Here is a 19,340-nt window from a genome sequence, read left to right on the forward strand (position 1 = left end):
CGCATGTACTTCTTCTTTTGAGAGAGCCGCATGTAGACCATCATACATTTGTTTTATGAATGTGAACATACTTTAACTTACTGGAAAAAATTTGAAGAATTTTTTGACATATAAACTAATAATGTTATTAAATTAGAAGCTAAAGATATCTTACTATATTACGAAAACCAAAATTACAAAATTCAACAACTGGTCAACTTGTGTTGTGTATGATTCTTGTTGCTAAGTTTCACATTCATAAGGCAAAATTCTCCAAATCCTGTCCATCCTTAGTTCCCTTTAAAGTTGATTTCAAAATATATTTTGAGATTGGTTAATAACAAAAAAATGTAATACCACTGTCAACCTCATAAAAGAAATGTTTACGGATATCTGAATGTTTTGCCTTCCTTTTATTATTTAGTGTAATTGTTAATGTCAAGAACTACTTACACTTTATTGTAGCTTTTTTTGTGAAGAGAACAATTTTATATTTTTTGGACTATAATGATGCCTATGTATGTTTGTTTTTTTATTTTAATGTTATTGTATTTTCTGGAATTGAAATAAAGTTTCATACAAAAAAAGAGCCGCATGGAGCCCTGTGGAGATTTATAAATAGGATAAAAAAGGCATAAGTTAGCATAAATAAGCTTATTTCAGAATAAATAGTCATTAAGATTTGAACGATGAAAAAGTTCGCTGTTAAAAAAAATACTATAGTTTAAAGTGTATTTCAGTTCATGGGAGTAACATTTTGTGCTTCAAAAAACTTGATTTAAAGGTGGAGTTACCTAATATTTAAAAATAACTCTTCACAAGCACTTTTGAGGTATTTTTTACGTTTATTATAAAAAACCCAATCTTTTTGTTTTAGAGTAAAAAAGAGCTCAGGTTTGCCACCTCTCGCCTCACTACTAGAGAGGCGCTACACGCATAACTACCACATTCAAACATTACAAGTCGCATAAAAATATATTTGTTACTTAGAAATATATTATAGGTTTCATTTAATTACATATAGCACAGAAACTCTGGTATTAATCTTTTATTTTTATTAATAATAAACACTGCGCAAACAGCGCGCAAGCTTGATTCCTCACACGACACCAGTCTAATTGACTGCGTCCGCTTCCTGTTTAAAACTGTTAGCTACTTAACGCTGATTTATGGTTCTGCGTTACACCAACGCAGAGCCTACGCCGTGGCGGGCGTCGTCGCGTGCCTTACGCCGTAGGCTTCGCCGTACCTTACGCCGTAGGCTCTGCGTCGATTTAACGCAGAACCATATTTCAGGCTTTAGAGCCAGACTACCGTTACGAGGTGTTGGGGAATCTAAATATACACATCATTTCCTAATTTGGAATAAAAAAAAAGGGGTTATAGAAACGTGTCATGTTAAAAGCTGCTGTGGTTGTGTTTCTACAGCTACATGCAGCAGAGGGATAGTTTTCCTTCCCCAGCTGTTCAGAGATGTCATGGTTCAGCCACGTGAGTCAGGGCGCGGATCAGCCCACTGACCACAGACTCATCCCGGCCAGCTCCTTCAGCCCCGTAAACCCACCGGGGAGTTCACCCACCCCTGATTTATCCACCCCGAGCCTTGATGACTTCCCACCAGCTCCTCACGGAGCTGCCAGTCTGGAGAGCCAGTCCTGTCGAGGCTCAGCCCGGTCCTCGGACCCGGGTCCGGGTCCCATCTCCTACGTGACCCTGCAGGAGCAGCGCTGCGTGCTGAGCTGGTTCCAGGCCTGGACGGCCGCGCACAGGGAGAGGTTCCTGCAGGACCTGCTTGGGAAAGCTGTGCCGGGCAAGGTGTGCACCCTCCTGCAGTCCCTCACCACCCTGCAGGTACAGTATGTCCCACTCCCATCACCTGGGTCAAATAGGTCGCGCACATCCAATATCTCAACAGGTGCTGGTCTCAAACATGGGTGCAGATCCCGGGGGGGACGGGGGGGACATGTCCCCCCCAATTTCTGAAAAACATGAATTGTCCCCCCCAATAAAAATACCCTAAATTATTCAAAATTGAACAAATGTATTTTCAGACTTAAAGGTTGAGTATGTAGAATATTTCTTAAAAAATATATTTCTAAAAAAATAATACATCCACGGTGCGTTTTTTTTTTCAACTTTATGTTTATTGAGCAACATTTTCATACATATCACACGTTTCAGATGTCACACGATCTCCTTTTCATTTTTACATTCTACTTTCAAACCAGAAAAGGAAGCAGTACTGGTAACAAACAAGACATAAAACACGTCATTCTTTTCCTCCAACAGGGACTTTGTGCCTAAAGACCGTTTAGTTACCGAAGAAAAAAAAAACAAAGAAATAAAAAAAAAAAACAAAGAAAAAAAAAAAAACAAAGTTAACATAGGACAACAGCAGCCGCAGGTTCCCATCAAATCCGTTTTCCTGCCTCCTACCGGTCGTATGCGTCTGTTTTCAAGGAAGCCGTTTCAATAATCAATTGGTGGATCAATGGATTATTATATACCTGTTAGGATGGGTGTATTTGTGTAGTCTTATCTGTCATAAACACGTAATTCAAATCACGTTGGTGCCCCCCCCCCAATCTTGACATCGGATCTGCACCCCTGGGTCGCGCACATCCAATATCTCAACAGGTGCTGGTCTCAAAGCATAGATCCAGGAAAAAAACAAGAGAGGAGACCGCACACTTTTGCTCCCCAGTGCAGATTTATTTAGCACATCAAACGTGACGTTTCGAGCGCATTTTGCTCTTTTTCAGACTAATTTTGGATACAATAGACGCCCCATTTTAAGCCCTCCCCAGGGGGTCACAAGAAAAAGAACAACACCTGGTGTAAAATAAAATATACAAAGTACATGTATCCAGATATCCAAACATCTTATAACTAGATAAGGCAACATCAGGCCAGCTGGCCGTCATACATATCTAGTGATAAAAAGAAAACCAGAAAAAAACAAAGGCGCCTCTTAGTTTTGGGATGGCTAAATTTAAAGTTCGTACAAGGTTATATATTTTTTTTAATTTAACAAATTTCTGTTAAAAAGACTTACTTATAAATAAGAGTTCAATTCCTTATATCCTTGATATGGACAAAGGACAAATCCACCCATAGGTAATCGACAATAAATCATTAGAGGTAACACATGCAAATGATCAATAGGTAGGATCCCCCCATGTGAAACAGAAATCACAACATGAGAGGTAATTACTCTATCGATCATCTGCTGCCGTAACCAGGATTCCCCTTATGTTGGTGGAAACCGCAAAAATAATACAGATTACCGAAAAATAACAGAATCAGAATCATCCTAGTCAAATATGGGGTAATATCAGGGACACTCCGTCACCTGGAAACGTGAAACTCCCGAAGGTCCAAGTTTGAAGCACTGCCTTTGTGTTGTTGTGCAGGTGAAGGACAGGCTGCCCAACATCTTTGAATGCCAGCTGCGCTTGTGGAGCCAGTGGTTCGAGTCTTGGGGAGAAGACGAGAGGAATCATTTCCTGCACCTGTTGGAAGAGTGTGACCCAGTGTTTGTTGCCCACTTCTACAGGAGTGTAGCTGGCACTGCGGGAAGAGACTGAACCGTGTTTCCATGTATTCCATTGCATTTGAATGCATATTCCTTATTTGGAGACATTTTTTGTAATTTTATTCAGTGTGTATGCTATTTTTACTGACGTTTATACAATTTCCAAGGGCTGCATCACACAGTGCTGTAACTTTCTCACAAAGCCAGTGTTTGGGTGTCAAAGCTTATTAATAAACTCAACAAATCACTGCTGGAAAAAGCTGCTTTCCCTTGTGTTTATGACTGGCAACAGTATAGACAATACAGCTGTGTATAGTTTTAATAAAGACATTAAACTTGTTGCATTACTGAAACTTTTATTGTATGAAAAACACAAGCGATAATCACAGAAATGTGTTAACATTTTCTTTTACATTTGATACAAGTTTATTAACTGAGCTGTTGATTATTGATGCACATACATTTGATTTCAAAGTGAACAAGCATATCACGTTACCGGTACTTATTGTATCCAGTCAGTGGATCCGGGTGGAACTAAAACTATTGGACTTGGATTTTGGACATCTTCAACACAATAATTGATAAATGGATACATTTTGTCGGTAAACGTCTGACCTGAAAAAGTGTACATGTGAGTTCTGTCGCCTGCATCATAAAAGGAAATGGATCCCTTGCTGTAGTCTAACAGGACGCCCAGTGAGAGGGGTTGCGTCTGTGAGGCAAGAACAACAGCTTTCCTATCAATAGCTTTGAGCTGACCCTGTTTGTCCAGGACTATAGTCCAGAAACCATTCGCTGGCTTGAATGACAGCGACCCCTTTCTCCGAGCAGATTCGCTGGTCATCCCAAGGTGGTAGCAGATCTTTCCGGCTACCGACACCTCCCAGTAATGTCGGCCACTGGAGTAGCCGGTGGTGCCCAAGACGGCGAGACTCACGTCATATCTGCCTGGAAGGTCCTGGACATTTTGCACGTTGTTAGTGGTGGATACCGCGGTGTTACCCTCACCTAGCACTAGTCTCGGGTGTGCAGTATCTGGATCCAGAGTTATACTTGCTGTAAACAGAGAAATGTAGACTACTGACATCTTGATCCGTAAAAATTCACTGCATGAAAAGAGTTTGTTATTCTTGTATCAGTTTGAGGAATGATGGTGTTGGTTTGAATTTATAACCAGAGGTGGGTAGAGTACGGTAGCCAAAAATTGTACTCAAGTAAAAGTACTGTTACTTCAGAATAATAGGACTCAAGTACAAGTAAAAAGTAGTCATCCAAATAATTACTTGAGTAAAAGTAAAAAAGTACTTGGTGAAAAAACTACTCAAGTACTGAGTAACTGTTGAGTAACGTCTGATTAATTTCTTTAACACAACCATTCAGACTAAAGTACAAAATAATCATCTTCAGGCAAATTAAATCAATAAAATTAATTAAAATTAATAAAAATAGCTTAAATTAAAATAATCTTAAAGAAAATTCAAGTACTTTAATAAATAATAAAATAATAACGAATCAAAAAATAAATTAAGCACAAGTAGCACAAAATTTCAAGCCTTTGTACTTTTCTTTTTTAACCAGGCTCCGCAGGCAGAACTAGAACAAGCCCATTAACTCATATAAACTCTGTATGTGTTTGAGTCTGTGTAAATGTGACAAAACATGCAAAAACAAACATTTTTCCCAAAGAATCACCCAGTGATGTCATGAGATTGATGCGTACGCGGAGGGGATGAAAGAAAAGTAACAGCTCAACATAGCCTAATGTAGCAGAGTAAAAGTACAGTTTATTCTTCACAAATCTACTCAAGTAAAAGTAAAAAGTATAGTGATTCAAAACTACTCCTAAAAGTACAAAATTTCCCAAAACTTACTCAAGTAAATGTAACGGAGTAAATGTAACTCGTTACTACCCACCTCTGCTTATAACACGAGTGTCAAATAATCTAATTGAAAAATTCAACAAACTCAACAAATTCATGTTACTCACAGGGAAAGATCATCCTATCGTCCACATCACCCTGCTTCTTCAAGAGATCTGAAGAAAGGATGAGCACAAGACTTTTTTACAGCGGGATATGGTAACATTGGAGTACTTCTACAGTATCCTGTTGTGGATCTGAACTAATAGTGAACTGATTTAGCAGGCAAAGCAGCATAATTTACACATTTAATTAAGAATCCGAACAGGAAATACTACCTTTCTGCTGTTGCACTTAATTAAACCCCTCATGGTATGTATGAAAGCATCACTAGAGGTGGACATACTGTTGTAGTTCTCTTGCAGTTTGGCTTTGTCACGGCCCAGTCTCTCAAAGTCCTGCTGCGACTTTTTTAGAGCTGCATCCTTCTCCTGCAGCTGCAGAAGGAGGCTATCTGCATCCTCTTGGCTCTGCTGCAGTTTTTTTTGCACGTCTGTTTGATGAAAGGGCTTCAATAATCACATCCTGTCACTACGTGGATCTCTGTAAGTGTTTTAGGAGGATCTCACCTTCACATTGGTTGTTGACTGTGCAGCACATGTCCAGCTCTCTGACCTGTTGCTCTAAGCCTGACAGAGGGCAGAACGTTTAAACACTGAAATTCCCACTAACTTGAGAGGCACAACACTGAAAAAGATTGTTTTTAATCATTGGAAATGCAATTTGTCGTTTTTTTGTGGCAAAAATGTGGTTTTTACCAATAGGTGAAATATTGTCTGTAAGAAAGTCCGATTGCAATGAATTTAACATAGAAGAAAAAGGTTTTATTTCTATACCAGCCTTTAAAATGTTCCAACTGCCTTTTCTGCATTAATAACGTACACCTGAAGTGTGTGTTGTCGTTCCATTAGCTTGATAGACTACAACCCTCACAGCGGATCCCAGATATTCCAAATATTACATAAATATGAATATATATAGTCAATGCTTCTGTTTTAATGTATTTTGCACATCTTTTCACTGGCGATTCTCCAGGGAGATAATAAATGGTCAAAACATACTTGCATGACACTGCAATGTGCAATACATACCCTTGTTTGTGCTTTCAAGATTCCTGTTCTGGCTTTTTTGGGTTTCAAGCTGTTGTTCCAGGTCTGACAAGGAAAGAAAACATTGCAGTGGCTGTATTAAACTTTCAATAGATTATATTTGCAGTGGGATATGCATGTTAAAGCTGTGGGATGTTTGTTTCAGCAGATAACATGTTTTTATGATGTGATTAAAGATCTGTCATGTGCACATTAACAAATAGATGACAAGGACAACAAACCAGCGATATTCTTTTTAGGATTTCTGGATGCCTCTTTTTTGGCCTTCTTCAACTCCATCCTCAGATTGGTGATGGTCATTGCTGGCAGAGACACAAACATTCAGGTTATTTTTTTGCTGAAAGTCAACAGGACAGACGAGCAAAATGTCCATACTTAATTTGAAGTTCTTTGCGTCAGCATGCTGCAGTTGGAGTTCACAGTCTTGCAGTTGACTCTTTGTTAAATTGAGTCGTTCTTGCAGTTCTGAAAACGGTTTGGAGAACAACAAAATACGTAACTCCAGAATCTAAATCTGGGTCGGACGTGTTTCACGCAACTGCGGTTCTTCACCTGCAAGGTTCCCATCATATGTCTCTTTGAGGTCCGATACTTCGTCCGTCAGCGGTTGGATCTTCTTGTGAAGTTCCATGATGTCAGCAGCTAAAAATATACAAACAAAAAACCACAAATTCAAGGTAAATATTTCAGATACTATGCAATTATTAGGTTTCTTAAAAAAGAACACTTACACAGATTGGCAATCCTCACATCCCTCATATTCAACAACCTGGTTTTTTCTTGTATCTGACTTCTGATGTACTCTTGTTCGTCCTCCAGGTCTTCCAAAGAACACGAAACGACATGGGATTATTTTCTGACCTTAATCTTATACAGTATATAAGTATACTTTTATTTGTATTGTATTGATTGATGGCTTGATCCCACCTTTAATTCGCTTGGCTTGTTCTTTCAGCTGACTATCTTGCTGCTTCTTCAGTCTGAATATTTCATCTTGCTGAGACAAGATTTGAAATGCTGACGGATAAAAAGAGTTTTGATCTGATTAATCAGCCGGATACGAAAGCAAAACACAGTAACAGATTTATTTCCATGACACTAACTCAGTTTTGTGGTTTCATTCTTTGAGTCTTTAATTCCATCAATCAAGTATGTGAGATGGTCTTGGAGTGCTGCAGAAAAGAGATGAAGAAAACAATAAATGAATATCTGTTAAGATCTTTTTTTTTATCAATAATTCATTCACCTATAGCAATTGTTACATCTCACCTGCAATATTGGCAAAATCTGTATCATTCACCGCCTCATTTCCCAGTTTCGCAATCTCTACTTGCAGCAAAATAATCTGCAGAACTGAAGGCATTAAACCAATTTAATTAATTTTAAATTCTCCATATATATAAACGTGTTTTTTCTGAGTGGATTATGATCCTTGATGCACTCACGCCTTTGTGCTTGAGAACTCCGTTCTTTCAGCGCATCCTTTTTCGTGTCCAGCTCTCGACTCTTTTCATCTATAATTCTCTGCAGCTCTGAAATGAAAGAAATGGCAACTTGTTTTCAATATTTAACTTCTTGCTAGCCTGTACAGTAGCCTTTGTAGGCCCACGGTTTATACGGTATCTTACAGTAAGTTACAGTGCCCACATGATTAATTGGCATGAACTGACATTCAAATACACTCACCCTCTAGCTTGGATTTGGGTGGAGAGTCTTGAAGTTGCTGTTTCAATTCTGCCAGTTGCCCCGATAATGTGGAAACCTGAAGAGCTGAGAGAACGAGGAGACTCGGGATCAGTACACAGGCTTCGCCTCATCCTCATCGATTTACAGCAACGTGTGCATCATCTGATACTCGCAGTTCAACTTCACCCCTCACCAAGTGAAGTGACCGTGTCAGATTTGGACTTCAGTTCCTCCAGTTTGGTATCCAGTTCATTCTGCAGAGCTAAATAAATAACAAAGCAAGACGTTGACTATCAGTTTTGATCCTGCAAGATTTTCCATGTCATGCAAGTACACTTTGTAACAGGATTAACACTCACCTGTAATTTTCTGCTCATGTGCAGAGCACTGCACCTCTGTCTCGTTCACACTGTTTTGTAGAGCTAGTGGGAGAATATCATTAACAGGCTATTTAAACTCACCACTTTCTTCATTTCTCAGTGCAAAAACCTTTGCATACAAGGGCTAAACTAACCTTTGATCAAAGCCTGATCACGATCATGCTCCTTTTCCTTGAGGCTCAGTTCTTTCCTCAGCTCTAGAGAAAGTTGGCATGAATAAGGATATTTAACATCAAAAAGGCAAAACATGCTGAAAACTAAATAAAACGAAATAAAATACTGCTATAATATTATAAGGAAAAGAGCATGTAGTTAAAAAAAGTAATAGAATAAGGTATAAAAAAACAAAGGATAAACAAACCAGCAAAGAATGTTAACTAATTACTAGTGTATACTTATATTAAGGAATGATAACAATAATAGAAACATGATGTTCAGAATGAAGCTGCAGCTACTTAGTGACATCAACCGCAACGTGTCTGAAGCAAAAATGAAAGAAAAACTCACTAGATATTGTAGCAGAAGCTGCTTTGTCCTCGGTTTGCTTTTCTCTTTCAATTTTCCTGAGTTGGTGTTCCAGATCAGTGATGCTCAGAACTGAAAAAGCAAAACAAAACAGAAATAACATACACTTGAAAATCAGATAAGGCGGGGAAGCAATGGCAAAAAAGTGATAATTACATGTACTTTGACTTTTATTTCTTTGCCCAGTGTAAACCCAAGAGAGCTCATGTTTTTCCTCATCTGATCGTTTTCATGTCTTGATAACTCCATTCAGAATTTGTGCAACACAGATCAAAAATGTCAAGTTAACCATTAAACAATGCTGGCAATCTTTCTCAAACTCCTCAAAAGGCGTTTTAGCACTGAGGACAGTTTTAGTTGTTATTTTGTTTGACCTGTTCTTCATACAAACGCGTCTTGAGGCTTGTAGCAGAACAGGGTTGTCGTTGGGTGCATTTCCCCCCAAAATTTCCAATACAATTATCTACTTGGGAGAAGTCAGGATTGCAGGCAGGTCAGAACAGTTCCTGCACCCTTTTCCTCGTCAGCCATCCTTTACATTTTGTGCAGAATAAAGTTCTACAATGACTTGATGAAAAAGAAAATATAAAAATGATGCAGATATGAAGCAAGCTGATGTAAAGGTACTGATGCACCGATTTACCAGCACAGAGCCGGGATTCTGCACCTGCTGGTGAAGGCCCTTTCATTTTTGATATGGGACTGGTCCATTTCTTCCAAAAAAGATCAACAACAGTGCTTTGTCAGAATACAGCACATGTGTCCGCTGGTGGTCCACCCTTGATGACTCTGGAGAAGTCAATCCTGCCTCTGGGCAAGTTCACTTCTGCACAACTGATATCTGTTCATCTAATCAAGTATCACGGTGCTCTGCAAGGGTTCCTAAAACGAATCTTTGATTTATGTGGTTTTAAAGGTTATTGATGAATGAGAGGCCATGATGCAGCACTGTCTGAGGGTTCAGACACACTTATATAAACTGAAATTCCTCCAGGATCTTTTAACGGTTTATTGGGTTGATGAACTGTTGAAAAGTAAATACACAAATCCCGTTCAATCTTCCTCTGAATGATATTGTTTTTAAACATTTCAGTGATATTCTGCCACGCTTCTCAGAAAGTGTTTTTCTTCGAAGTCTTAGCCTGTCATGAATGCTATTTTAAGAGAGAATGATTAAATAACATCATGTTTCAAAACGTCCTACTTCCCCTTTCATTGTTAGCATCCCAACTATACTTAGAGCTTTTTCTTATATCCAGGAAAGAAATGTCTTCATGCCGTTTCCAATGAATCCCTTCTTCTTTTTTTTTAAACTTGTATTTTCCACACCCCCAACTTTTTTTTTCTTCTAATTTAGGGATTCAAGCGATCGATTGGATTATTTTATCTTTACTTACTCAAATTGGCGTTTGTCTGGTTCTTCTCCTTCAGCTCGCTAACATGTTGCTGCAGCTCTTTCTCCTTGGACGCAAGTTCATTTTTGAGCTCTGATATAAAGAAGTTGAAACACATTTATTATTCATATCAACATCACTGTTCTTATGTTACTACCGAGTGTTTAACTCTGAAATAAAAGCCGTAATAAAGACCTTTTATATTGTTTCTCTGAGACTCTTGTCTCCTGCAGATACCTACCGGTTACACTTGTGTTTGGTGCCACCTCAGACTTTGACAGCTGTCTCCGCAGATACTCCACCTGACTCTGGAGCGTCAAGATTTGAATAACTGAAACACAAAACGACAGGAAAAACACAAGTCTAACTAGAGGTGACATATATTGTAGCAAAGTACACAAGGCAGATGTTGCACATCAGAGAAATGTATTTGTGAACGACTTCGCACTCACTCAGTTTTGTGCTGTCTGGGCTTCTGTCGTCTAATTCAGTGAGGAGACCATTAACTCTGTTTTGTAACTCTGTTAAACAACATAGTGCATTTAAGAGTACATTTAGACATTTGCGATGCGTTCAATGTCTCAAAAAGTAACTGAAATGCTAGATTCTAGGAAGTCATTTTAAAATACCACTTATTTCTTCAGCGTTGTCATTGCTGTCGTTGTTGTGAAGGTCCCGTATGTCATTCTGCAGCTCAATGATCTTTAAAACTGAAACAAACAAACATGAGGCAAGACGGAGGTGAGTCTTGTATCAAAATGACTTTATTTATGACAGCTGAGTGTCAGTCTACTTCACATACAACTCCCATATTCTCAAAGTTTGATTGGATTTCATCATTGAACTGGATTTCTACAGTATTTTGCTTCTTGAAGACATTTCATCTCTGATTAAACTAAACCTTGAAATCTAACTGTGTGTTGGGGAGTTTGAAGCTTCAAGGACTTTACTAAAACTCACTTAGTTGTGGGCTGGCAGTCAGTCTGCTTATGTCTGCAGCCTTCGAGTCCAGGTGTTTTTGTTTCTCCTGCAGTTGCTTCTGCAGCTCTGTGGAGGCAACGGGTAGAAACAGTTTTAACCCCTGGAGGGCGGAGATGGAAATGTGATAGAAACATAATGCAAGCGTTGGTGAAAAATTGGTGGACAATATACAAATTTTGGTGGAAACAAATATAAATGCAGCTATGTGATTGAAACCTTTTAACATTTTGTTTTGGTGAAAAGTTTATAAGGCAGAATCCGATTGTCGGTGAAGGGATCTATTTAAGTGCTCGAGATAAGTTATCGCACCCCACCTCAATTTTAAAGTAGTTAAAAAGATGAGAGCTCATTTACTAAAAATATTAAGTGTTAATAAAGACATATTGTGACCTAGCCTTTCAGTTACAGGCCCTACGCAACTGGATCGACACTGACTCTAAGGTGCCTTGGAGGTTGATTGAGGCAGGGCTAGTCAGCCCTATCAGATTTCAAGACTTACTTTTCTCTGGTGTAGGACGTAGAAACTCTGTCTATAAATTTGGTTGTATTATCAATAATGCCTTAAAGGTGTGGAAAACTGCGGAGAAGCTCCTGGGGGATCCTATCCGATTCTGCTCCTTCACCCCCTTGTGGAACAATGTTAACTTAATGTCTGGCAACAAGCCATTTTCTAACAGCTCATGGAGCTCACGGGGCATACATGTTATAGGTGACCTGTATGACTGTAATGGCCTGTTCACATTCCAGCAGCTGAAAGGTAAATTTGTATTACCAGCATCATCCTTTTTTATTTACCTGCAGCTGCGGTCTGCCCTAAAAGCATATGGAGTACCCTGGCGATCCCCCCCCAATCCCATCCCATGTTGCGCTGGATTGAACCCACTCAAAATTCACGTGGATGTGTTTCTAGAATATATCAACATCTACTAAATGCGGTTAAAAAAACACTTCCTGTGGAGTCTCTGTGGAGCCGGGAGCTCAAACAACTAGGTTATCAACCGAACTGGGATGTGATTTGGTCTAATCGGGATATGACCTCGCAAAATGTGGCTCATCAGCTCATTCAGTTCAAAGTTATTCATAGGGCCTATGCCACACCCTATAGGAGATACCAAATGAAATTGCAACCACATTACCACTGCCAATTCTGTGCCACTCCCACCCCGGGGTCATTTCTCCATATGTTTTGGGAATGTCCGGTAGTAGCTAACCTCTGGTCCCATGCTAATACCACTTTGTCTAACTTGCTGGATATTCAATATGTTCCTGACCCATGTCTGTGCCTTCTTAATGACGACTCGGCCTGCCCTCTCAGCCGGGTACAGAAAAGGATGCTCTTTGCAGGCTTCACAGCGGCTAAGAAAGCTATAGTGAAACACTGGTTTGAACATGATCTGCATTTAGCCGCTTTCTGGCTGGGAGCGCTACGGAACATTGTAAACTTGGAGCTCACAACAGCACGTTTGAACCTTTTTTTTTTTTCTTACGTCATTTAGTTGTGTTTATGTACTGGTACTGTTGTTGCATACTGTGGTTGTGATTTGTTGTACTGTGAGTGCGAGATAAATAAAGAAAAATTTTGATCACAAAAAAAAAAAAATAAAGACATATTGTGGATTTTAAGTGTCCGACATTAATTATGAGCTCTGATACTCACTTGAAATCATGTCTGCATCGTCTGTAGTTGAGATCTGTTTCTTTAGAGCCTTTAGTTCACCATGGAGGTTTATCAAACTCAAAACTAACAGGAAAAGATATTGGTATGTATCACTGCATAGGTATGCTCAAAATAAATAAATAAATAAAAATAAATGTCAGTTTTCCAGCTTGTAAGAAAACTGGAACAAATAAAATGCAATGTGACGCGACTCACTGAGAGCTGCGCTGGAGTCCTCAGTTTGATTCAGTTCTGCAATCTTCTGCTCTAACTCAACCTTCACACCTGTAACACAAGAAAAAGGAAACAAATGTAATCAGAAATGGGACTAAAACACGAGTCAGAGGTTTCAGTTGGTGCCAGACGTGCAGCTCACTGTTATATTTTCCCTCAGGTCCAGAACAGGCCTCTTGTAACTGTCGCAGTTTTTGCTGCAGGTCTGTTGATGAGAGAGATGAAGTCTGTTTATCAAAACTCTTGTCTGAAATCACAGTAGCTCCATCACACAGAACTCACCCGTGATTTCCGTCTGAGCTTTGGCATAGTCTTGCTTATAGGCCTGAAGCTGAGTCAAAACGTCTGATTTAAAACAAAGATATGCATTGTTAGTAATCTGTCAAAGCTTCTGTTAGTATGTTTAAAACAAAAGAGCAGTATGAACACATCTCTAAACAATAAAGTCTTATTTCTTTTAATATATTCACGGAATGAGTCGGGTTGAACTCACCTCGGGTTTGACCTGTTGACGTGAGCTGGCTCTGCTCTCTCAGCTCCTCCATAATCATGATGATTTTCATGACTGGTTCAAATCAAAGAAAAGTAATTCAGTCTCGTTGTATGGAAGCATATGAGGGACTATATTCAAATTAAAATGCATTTGCGGAAATGCTTTTTCATTTTAAGAATGTGGCCGCATTATTTGAGTCAAAAATTAAATTGATAATAGTGTTGAAGAAGAAAATTAAAATGCAAAGCGGATTAAATATTATTAATTTGATTTTTCACTCAAATAATGCAGCCACATTCTTAAAATGAAAAAGCATTTCTGGAAATGCATTTTCATTTTCACATTTTAGATTTAAAATGTAATATTGCTAACTATTTGCTGAGGCATAATTTGAAAATTAAATCTCAAATGTCTTTTTCTTTTTAATTTGAATTAAGTACAAGAATAAGCAGTGTTGAATACGAAAATTAAAATGCAAATCGGATTATATATTATCAATTAAATTTTTGACTCAAATAATGCGGCCACATTCTTAAAATGAAAAAGCATTTCTGCAAATGCATTTGAATTTGAATATAGTCCCTCATATGCTTCCATATCGTTGAACTCGTTGAATGCTGAATTGGTCAAAATTCAGTGAGACAGGAGACGACCGTCCTTCGTACTCGCACTCACTCTGCTGTGCCAGGGCGTAGTCTGCATCCTGCAACTGTTTCTGTAGGAATTGCTCCCGCTTCTTGGTCACCTCTAGATCTTCTCTAACCTCTAGGAGAGGGAAACACACAACAACAGACAGAGACACACACAGAACTGTTAAGTCCCACACATATGACACAAATGTGGGACGTACGTTACAGGTGTAGCTCATTTACCTTTAAGTTTGATTTCCAGTGTCTCCTGGGCCGTCATCCTTAATCCCGTCAGCCGCATCACCTCGCCCTGCAGCTCCAAAATCTCTTTGGCTGAAAATAAAGAACGGTGTCAGGTTATAACTGATGTTACTACAAGTGTTAAAATAAAAAAAAAAGCATGTTGCTTGGAAACTTACTAAGTTCTTTGTTGTTTTCATCATCATTCAACTGCAAGATCTTTTGTTTAAGTAGCTCAATCGTTTTCCTCCACTGCCTCTCGATCTCTAAATATTAAAAATGAAAAAAGATGCAGTTTCAGATGTGAAGTGCATCACGAAACGAGAGAAAAGATGTCGGTGCTTACCAGCAGCATTGGTCCTTGACTTCTCAGTGTAGTACCTGATCGTTTTCTGCACGATTGTAATCTTACTCCGCACAGAAATGACCTCCAGCACTGCAGGACCGGCGGAGAGTGTGTTACAAGAGAAGTCTCATGACAAGCAGGTAGCATTTTTCATCATTCATCATTCATCAGCGGTCGTTGTAGTGAGATTACTGAACTGACCGGTTGTGATGGTGTCTCCTTTGCCCTGCAGCTCGCGGATCTTGCTGTCGAGTTGTTCTTGTAAATCTGAGACAAAAATGAAGCAAAGCTGGTGAGGCGAGAGGATTTAAAAATGAAGAGATGTGTTTTTAGCATTTCAAATGTATAAAGACTCAGGAAGTGAGCACATTGAGGTGGCTGCGTAGCCCTCTCGCTTTCTGTACCTTTGCTGACATGAAGCATTATACGCCTCTGGCCACGAGAGACCAGGTGAGACCAAAACAGGAAATGTATACACTAGAGTGAGGGGAATTGTGCAATTATCCACTTTATTAATTCATTTATGCATTATTTGCAAAATGCACCAACTTAAATATCTTCTTCCAGCACTTCATAGTTTCAAGAGCACATAATGTGAAAGTAAACTCCTTCTTCTGTGCTTGAGAGCATATATTTGGGTGTCTGAAATTGACTGGGTCTGTAAATATGTCATTCAGTGAGATGTTCAGGCTAACGGGACATTTACAGACCCTGATCAGAGTAGAATTTTTCTAGTTTCCATCTTTATCTCCATCCATCGTACATTCATACTGCATCTGCTGTACTCAGAGGTGTCAATTTACAAAGTACAAATACTTCGTTACCTTACTTAAGTAAGTTTTGGTTATCTATACTTCACTGGAGTAATTATTTTTCAGACGACTTTTTACTTTTACTCCTTACATTTTTACGCAATTATCTGTACTTTTTACTCCTTACATTTTAAAAACTTCATTTCGGCCTTTAAAAAAAAAACTATCCAGTTAAATTGCTCCATCCGGATAGAGTGAATTTGGTTGTGGTTGTTTCAGATGTTCTTGTCCAGTTTTGTTCTTACATCAGTTCCCTCAGATTCCTGCAACTAAACTTGGATGTACATTCCAATAAAGGTTAGGATAAATGATAACATGCCTCTGAAGTTTGACTTTTTGCACCATTACAGTACTAATAGTCAACTAGTCATCATATCTTCTGCTCTCTGAAACACATGTTAATGCTCAATAGTACACATATATGGTTCTTTAATATATTTGCATTATACTAAGATGCATTCATTTTCAATGACTTTTGTCCTTAATGGCTTTTTTCCCCCTTACATTACTTTTACTTTTATACTTTAAGTAGTTTTGAAACCAGTACTTTTATAATTTTACTTGAGTAAAAAACTTGTGTTGATACTTTAACTTCTACAGGAGTATTTTTAAACTCTAGTATCTATACTTCTACCTGAGTAATGAATGTGAATACTTTTGACACCTCTGGCTGTACTTCAGAAGCGGGTAGCACAAAGCTGTGACAAAAGTTTTGAAAGGGGCACGCCCTGCAGAAGACGGGGGTCTGACTCTTCTCCCAAAGACCAGCTGCTATCAACAGAACTGTAAACACACTATTGTAATAACACATCAGCAAATGATGTCAGCATCTGGGGGGGAAAAGCCCGGCGTGTATACTGGAGCTGTAAAAAACACTTTATGATGCTCGGGTCAGAGAGACAGCGGTTTACCCTGAATCTTCCTCTCCGTCTGAAGGGCGGTTTCCTGTCTTGACCCCGCTTGCTGTAAGTCCCAGATCTGACTTTGTAGGGAGATTATCTGTAAAACTGAACAGAGAGGTGACACGAGATTAACCGCCTGCCACTGCTCATTGGTCCTGCGTTTGCCGGGATCGTCCTGCTCACTGCCCCACTAACATCTTTGAAAATAGTCTTACTGAGAGCTGAGTTGGGCTGGTTCCTCTTCAATTCCTGTGTCTTTGCATTCAGTTCAGCGGTCTTCTCTTGCAGATTTCTCTGCAGAACTGGTTGGAAATAAAACATCTGAATGAAAAGTCAAAATCCAATACCATTCTAGAGATCTCAACAGGATGAGATTTTATTAAACTATCCAACAAATACAGCCAAGGTCAACATTTTTTCAGTGAAACAGGACATTATATACAATCTACAGACTCATAATAAGGAAATTTACTTCTGAATTCAGTACGAGTTTCAGTAGAACTAGGCCCGCGTTCAACCATCTTCTGTAAAGCGCTGACCTCTCTAGTGAGCGCCATTAATTTCAGTACTGACAGAAAAAACACAAAAAACATTTTTATTAGATCAAAGCAAATGCAAAGCAATGATAAAAAGAACTTGGTTCACTTCAGGTAACCTTACTCTGGAATGCTTCGCCGTCATACACCTCCAGCAGCTGGTTCATTTTGATCTGCAGCTGGGCCTGATAAGCTGTCAAAAAAGAAAATACATATATATATATATATCAGTCAAATGTTTGCCCACGGACATGATATGCATGAGTAAAAAGTGTAGTGCAGGATTCACGAGGAAACTTTTACAGCCGGCAACGGAGTATGCTGCAGAGTTGCAGAAGTCAAGTCTCTGCTTCAGCTGAGCGACCTCTCTCTTCAGCCAGAGAGCCTCGTCACCTGAGAGAGAGGGGAGAAGTCGTAGTGGAGCCGAGCAACAGAGAGCCCACCAGCAACGAGAACTCACCGAGAAGACTGTTACGAACACCTGTTTCCTGAAGCTGCGCATTCAGAGATGATATTTGTTCTGCCATTCCTCCCGAAGAAAAGACGACGACAATGAACATGATAAATAAGAATCTGTCACATCGGTCTGAAATGTACAATGCATCAAACCAGTGACACCCTCCAATTACTTACTGCTATTTACATTGTAAGACAAAAAAAAAAAAACACTTACCAGAGCAAAGTTTTATTTTAATTGACTGTAAAACATAAAAAGTTGAATTAAAGAAAATCACTGTTGATGACAATATCCACAAGACGTAGACGTCACTATGAAAGCAAGTCATTACGTACCGTTATATTGAGGTCAGTTCCATCTGGTAAGGTTATCTGAGGTAAATTATAAGAAAATAAAAATATATATCACTATTTACACAAGTTTTTATATATCTCACTATATTGGCCGTGTTTGAATCCGGAGCACTCACTGGGAACTGGGAAAGCTCGGGGTTTCCAACATCACTGACAAATTCCTGGGTAACAACTGAACACATACAGTTGAAAGAAACACAATATTAAAAATAACGTATAATTCCAGCTGAGAGCAGTGTGGACAAGCGCTGCCTCTTACCGTGCCTGTTGTCCGATGCATGAAAGGTGCAGGCGAGCAGGAGGGGGACCCAAATGAAACCAGGAGCCCCAGCCATCGGTCTGCTTTTGGTCTGTCAAAAATAAAACCTTTTTCTTTCCAGCAGCACCAGCAGCACCAGCAGCAGCTTTGCTCTTTATATGAACCTGATTTACCAATGTCTGACCCTGGTGTTATTTTCCCAGAAAAGGGGGAGTGAAACCGTGACCACTATTGCAAAAGTTTCAAAGTCAAGAGGTGAAACTCTTGCAACACGGGATACATGCCTGTAAAACATATTCAGTCAATGTTTATTTTGCAAAAAATGACCATAAGAATAATCAGTAGAAAACGATATAGAGATCCAACAAATCCATTATTTTTCAGTTAAAATTGTTGAAATTTCATGAATTACTAGACTATAGTATTCTGCAAATTATGTTTAAAGCTTTTTTCAAATATTTTTTATCCCCGATTTTTTCCCATTTTCACCCACTGCTTTATGTTTAAAGCTCATAAAAAAAACTTTACCAATCAACATTCAGAAAAGATTTGAAAAAAGAGAAAGCAAGTATAACTTATATATATATATATATATATATATATATATATATATATATATATATATATATATATATATATAACAGAGATCTTTAAAAAAAAAAACAAGATTCAGGACTAAATTGATGGAACGTTGTGTTTCTGTGAAAGGAATCAGTTTATGGAACAATCTGAACAAAGAAAACAAAGAATCCAAATCAAACATTATATTCAAAAGAACAATTAAAGCCTGTATGTTAAGGAAATATAATGAAAAATGTTAGTTAAGTTTGATTGACATACCCATAGCCGGCGGTAATTTTATTTTATTTTATTTTTTTATTTACTTAGTTGTTGTTTTTTAAATTTTTAATTCA

At 38.7% G+C, this 19,340-nt stretch overlaps 2 protein-coding genes across 3 annotated transcripts; one reads left to right on the forward strand and one right to left on the reverse strand.

Annotated features, from left to right (window-relative positions):
- Nucleotides 1-1,265: 1,265 nt before the first annotated feature.
- On the forward strand, nt 1,266-3,866 carry c10h14orf119 (chromosome 10 C14orf119 homolog). The gene is made up of 2 exons (XM_061732779.1): nt 1,266-1,830; nt 3,393-3,866. The coding sequence occupies exons 1-2, from the start codon at nt 1,453-1,455 to the stop codon at nt 3,564-3,566; spliced, it is 552 nt and encodes a 183-aa protein (XP_061588763.1). The 5' UTR covers nt 1,266-1,452; the 3' UTR covers nt 3,567-3,866.
- Nucleotides 3,860-18,559, reverse strand: si:ch211-14a17.10 (golgin subfamily A member 4). Of its 2 annotated transcripts, XM_061732777.1 has the most exons (43): nt 18,427-18,559; nt 18,284-18,339; nt 18,150-18,185; nt 18,031-18,055; nt 17,818-17,886; nt 17,661-17,750; nt 17,482-17,550; nt 17,294-17,389; nt 17,037-17,123; nt 16,831-16,926; nt 15,309-15,374; nt 15,108-15,197; nt 14,941-15,027; nt 14,765-14,854; nt 14,568-14,657; nt 13,893-13,964; nt 13,682-13,744; nt 13,542-13,604; nt 13,382-13,450; nt 13,166-13,249; nt 11,488-11,574; nt 11,157-11,237; nt 10,980-11,048; nt 10,769-10,858; nt 10,531-10,620; nt 9,116-9,205; nt 8,743-8,805; nt 8,588-8,650; nt 8,422-8,490; nt 8,229-8,312; nt 7,988-8,074; nt 7,812-7,895; nt 7,646-7,714; nt 7,470-7,559; nt 7,274-7,363; nt 7,095-7,184; nt 6,918-7,007; nt 6,764-6,844; nt 6,525-6,587; nt 6,003-6,062; nt 5,780-5,926; nt 5,502-5,549; nt 3,860-4,570 (listed from the first exon to the last, which is right to left on the reverse strand). In XM_061732777.1, exons 1-43 carry the CDS (start codon nt 18,500-18,502, stop codon nt 4,017-4,019), a joined length of 3,813 nt encoding a protein of 1,270 aa, XP_061588761.1. In that variant the 5' UTR covers nt 18,503-18,559; the 3' UTR covers nt 3,860-4,016. The 2 variants fall into 2 exon arrangements, with proteins under 2 accessions (XP_061588761.1, XP_061588762.1); XM_061732778.1 differs by lacking the exons at nt 17,818-17,886; nt 18,031-18,055; nt 18,150-18,185; nt 18,284-18,339; nt 18,427-18,559 and having other exon boundaries at nt 17,647-17,736.
- Between the last annotated feature and the right edge of the window lie 781 nt (nt 18,560-19,340).

This window comes from Cololabis saira, chromosome 10, assembly GCF_033807715.1.
Source record: "Cololabis saira isolate AMF1-May2022 chromosome 10, fColSai1.1, whole genome shotgun sequence".
Lineage (NCBI taxonomy): Eukaryota > Metazoa > Chordata > Actinopteri > Beloniformes > Belonidae > Cololabis > Cololabis saira.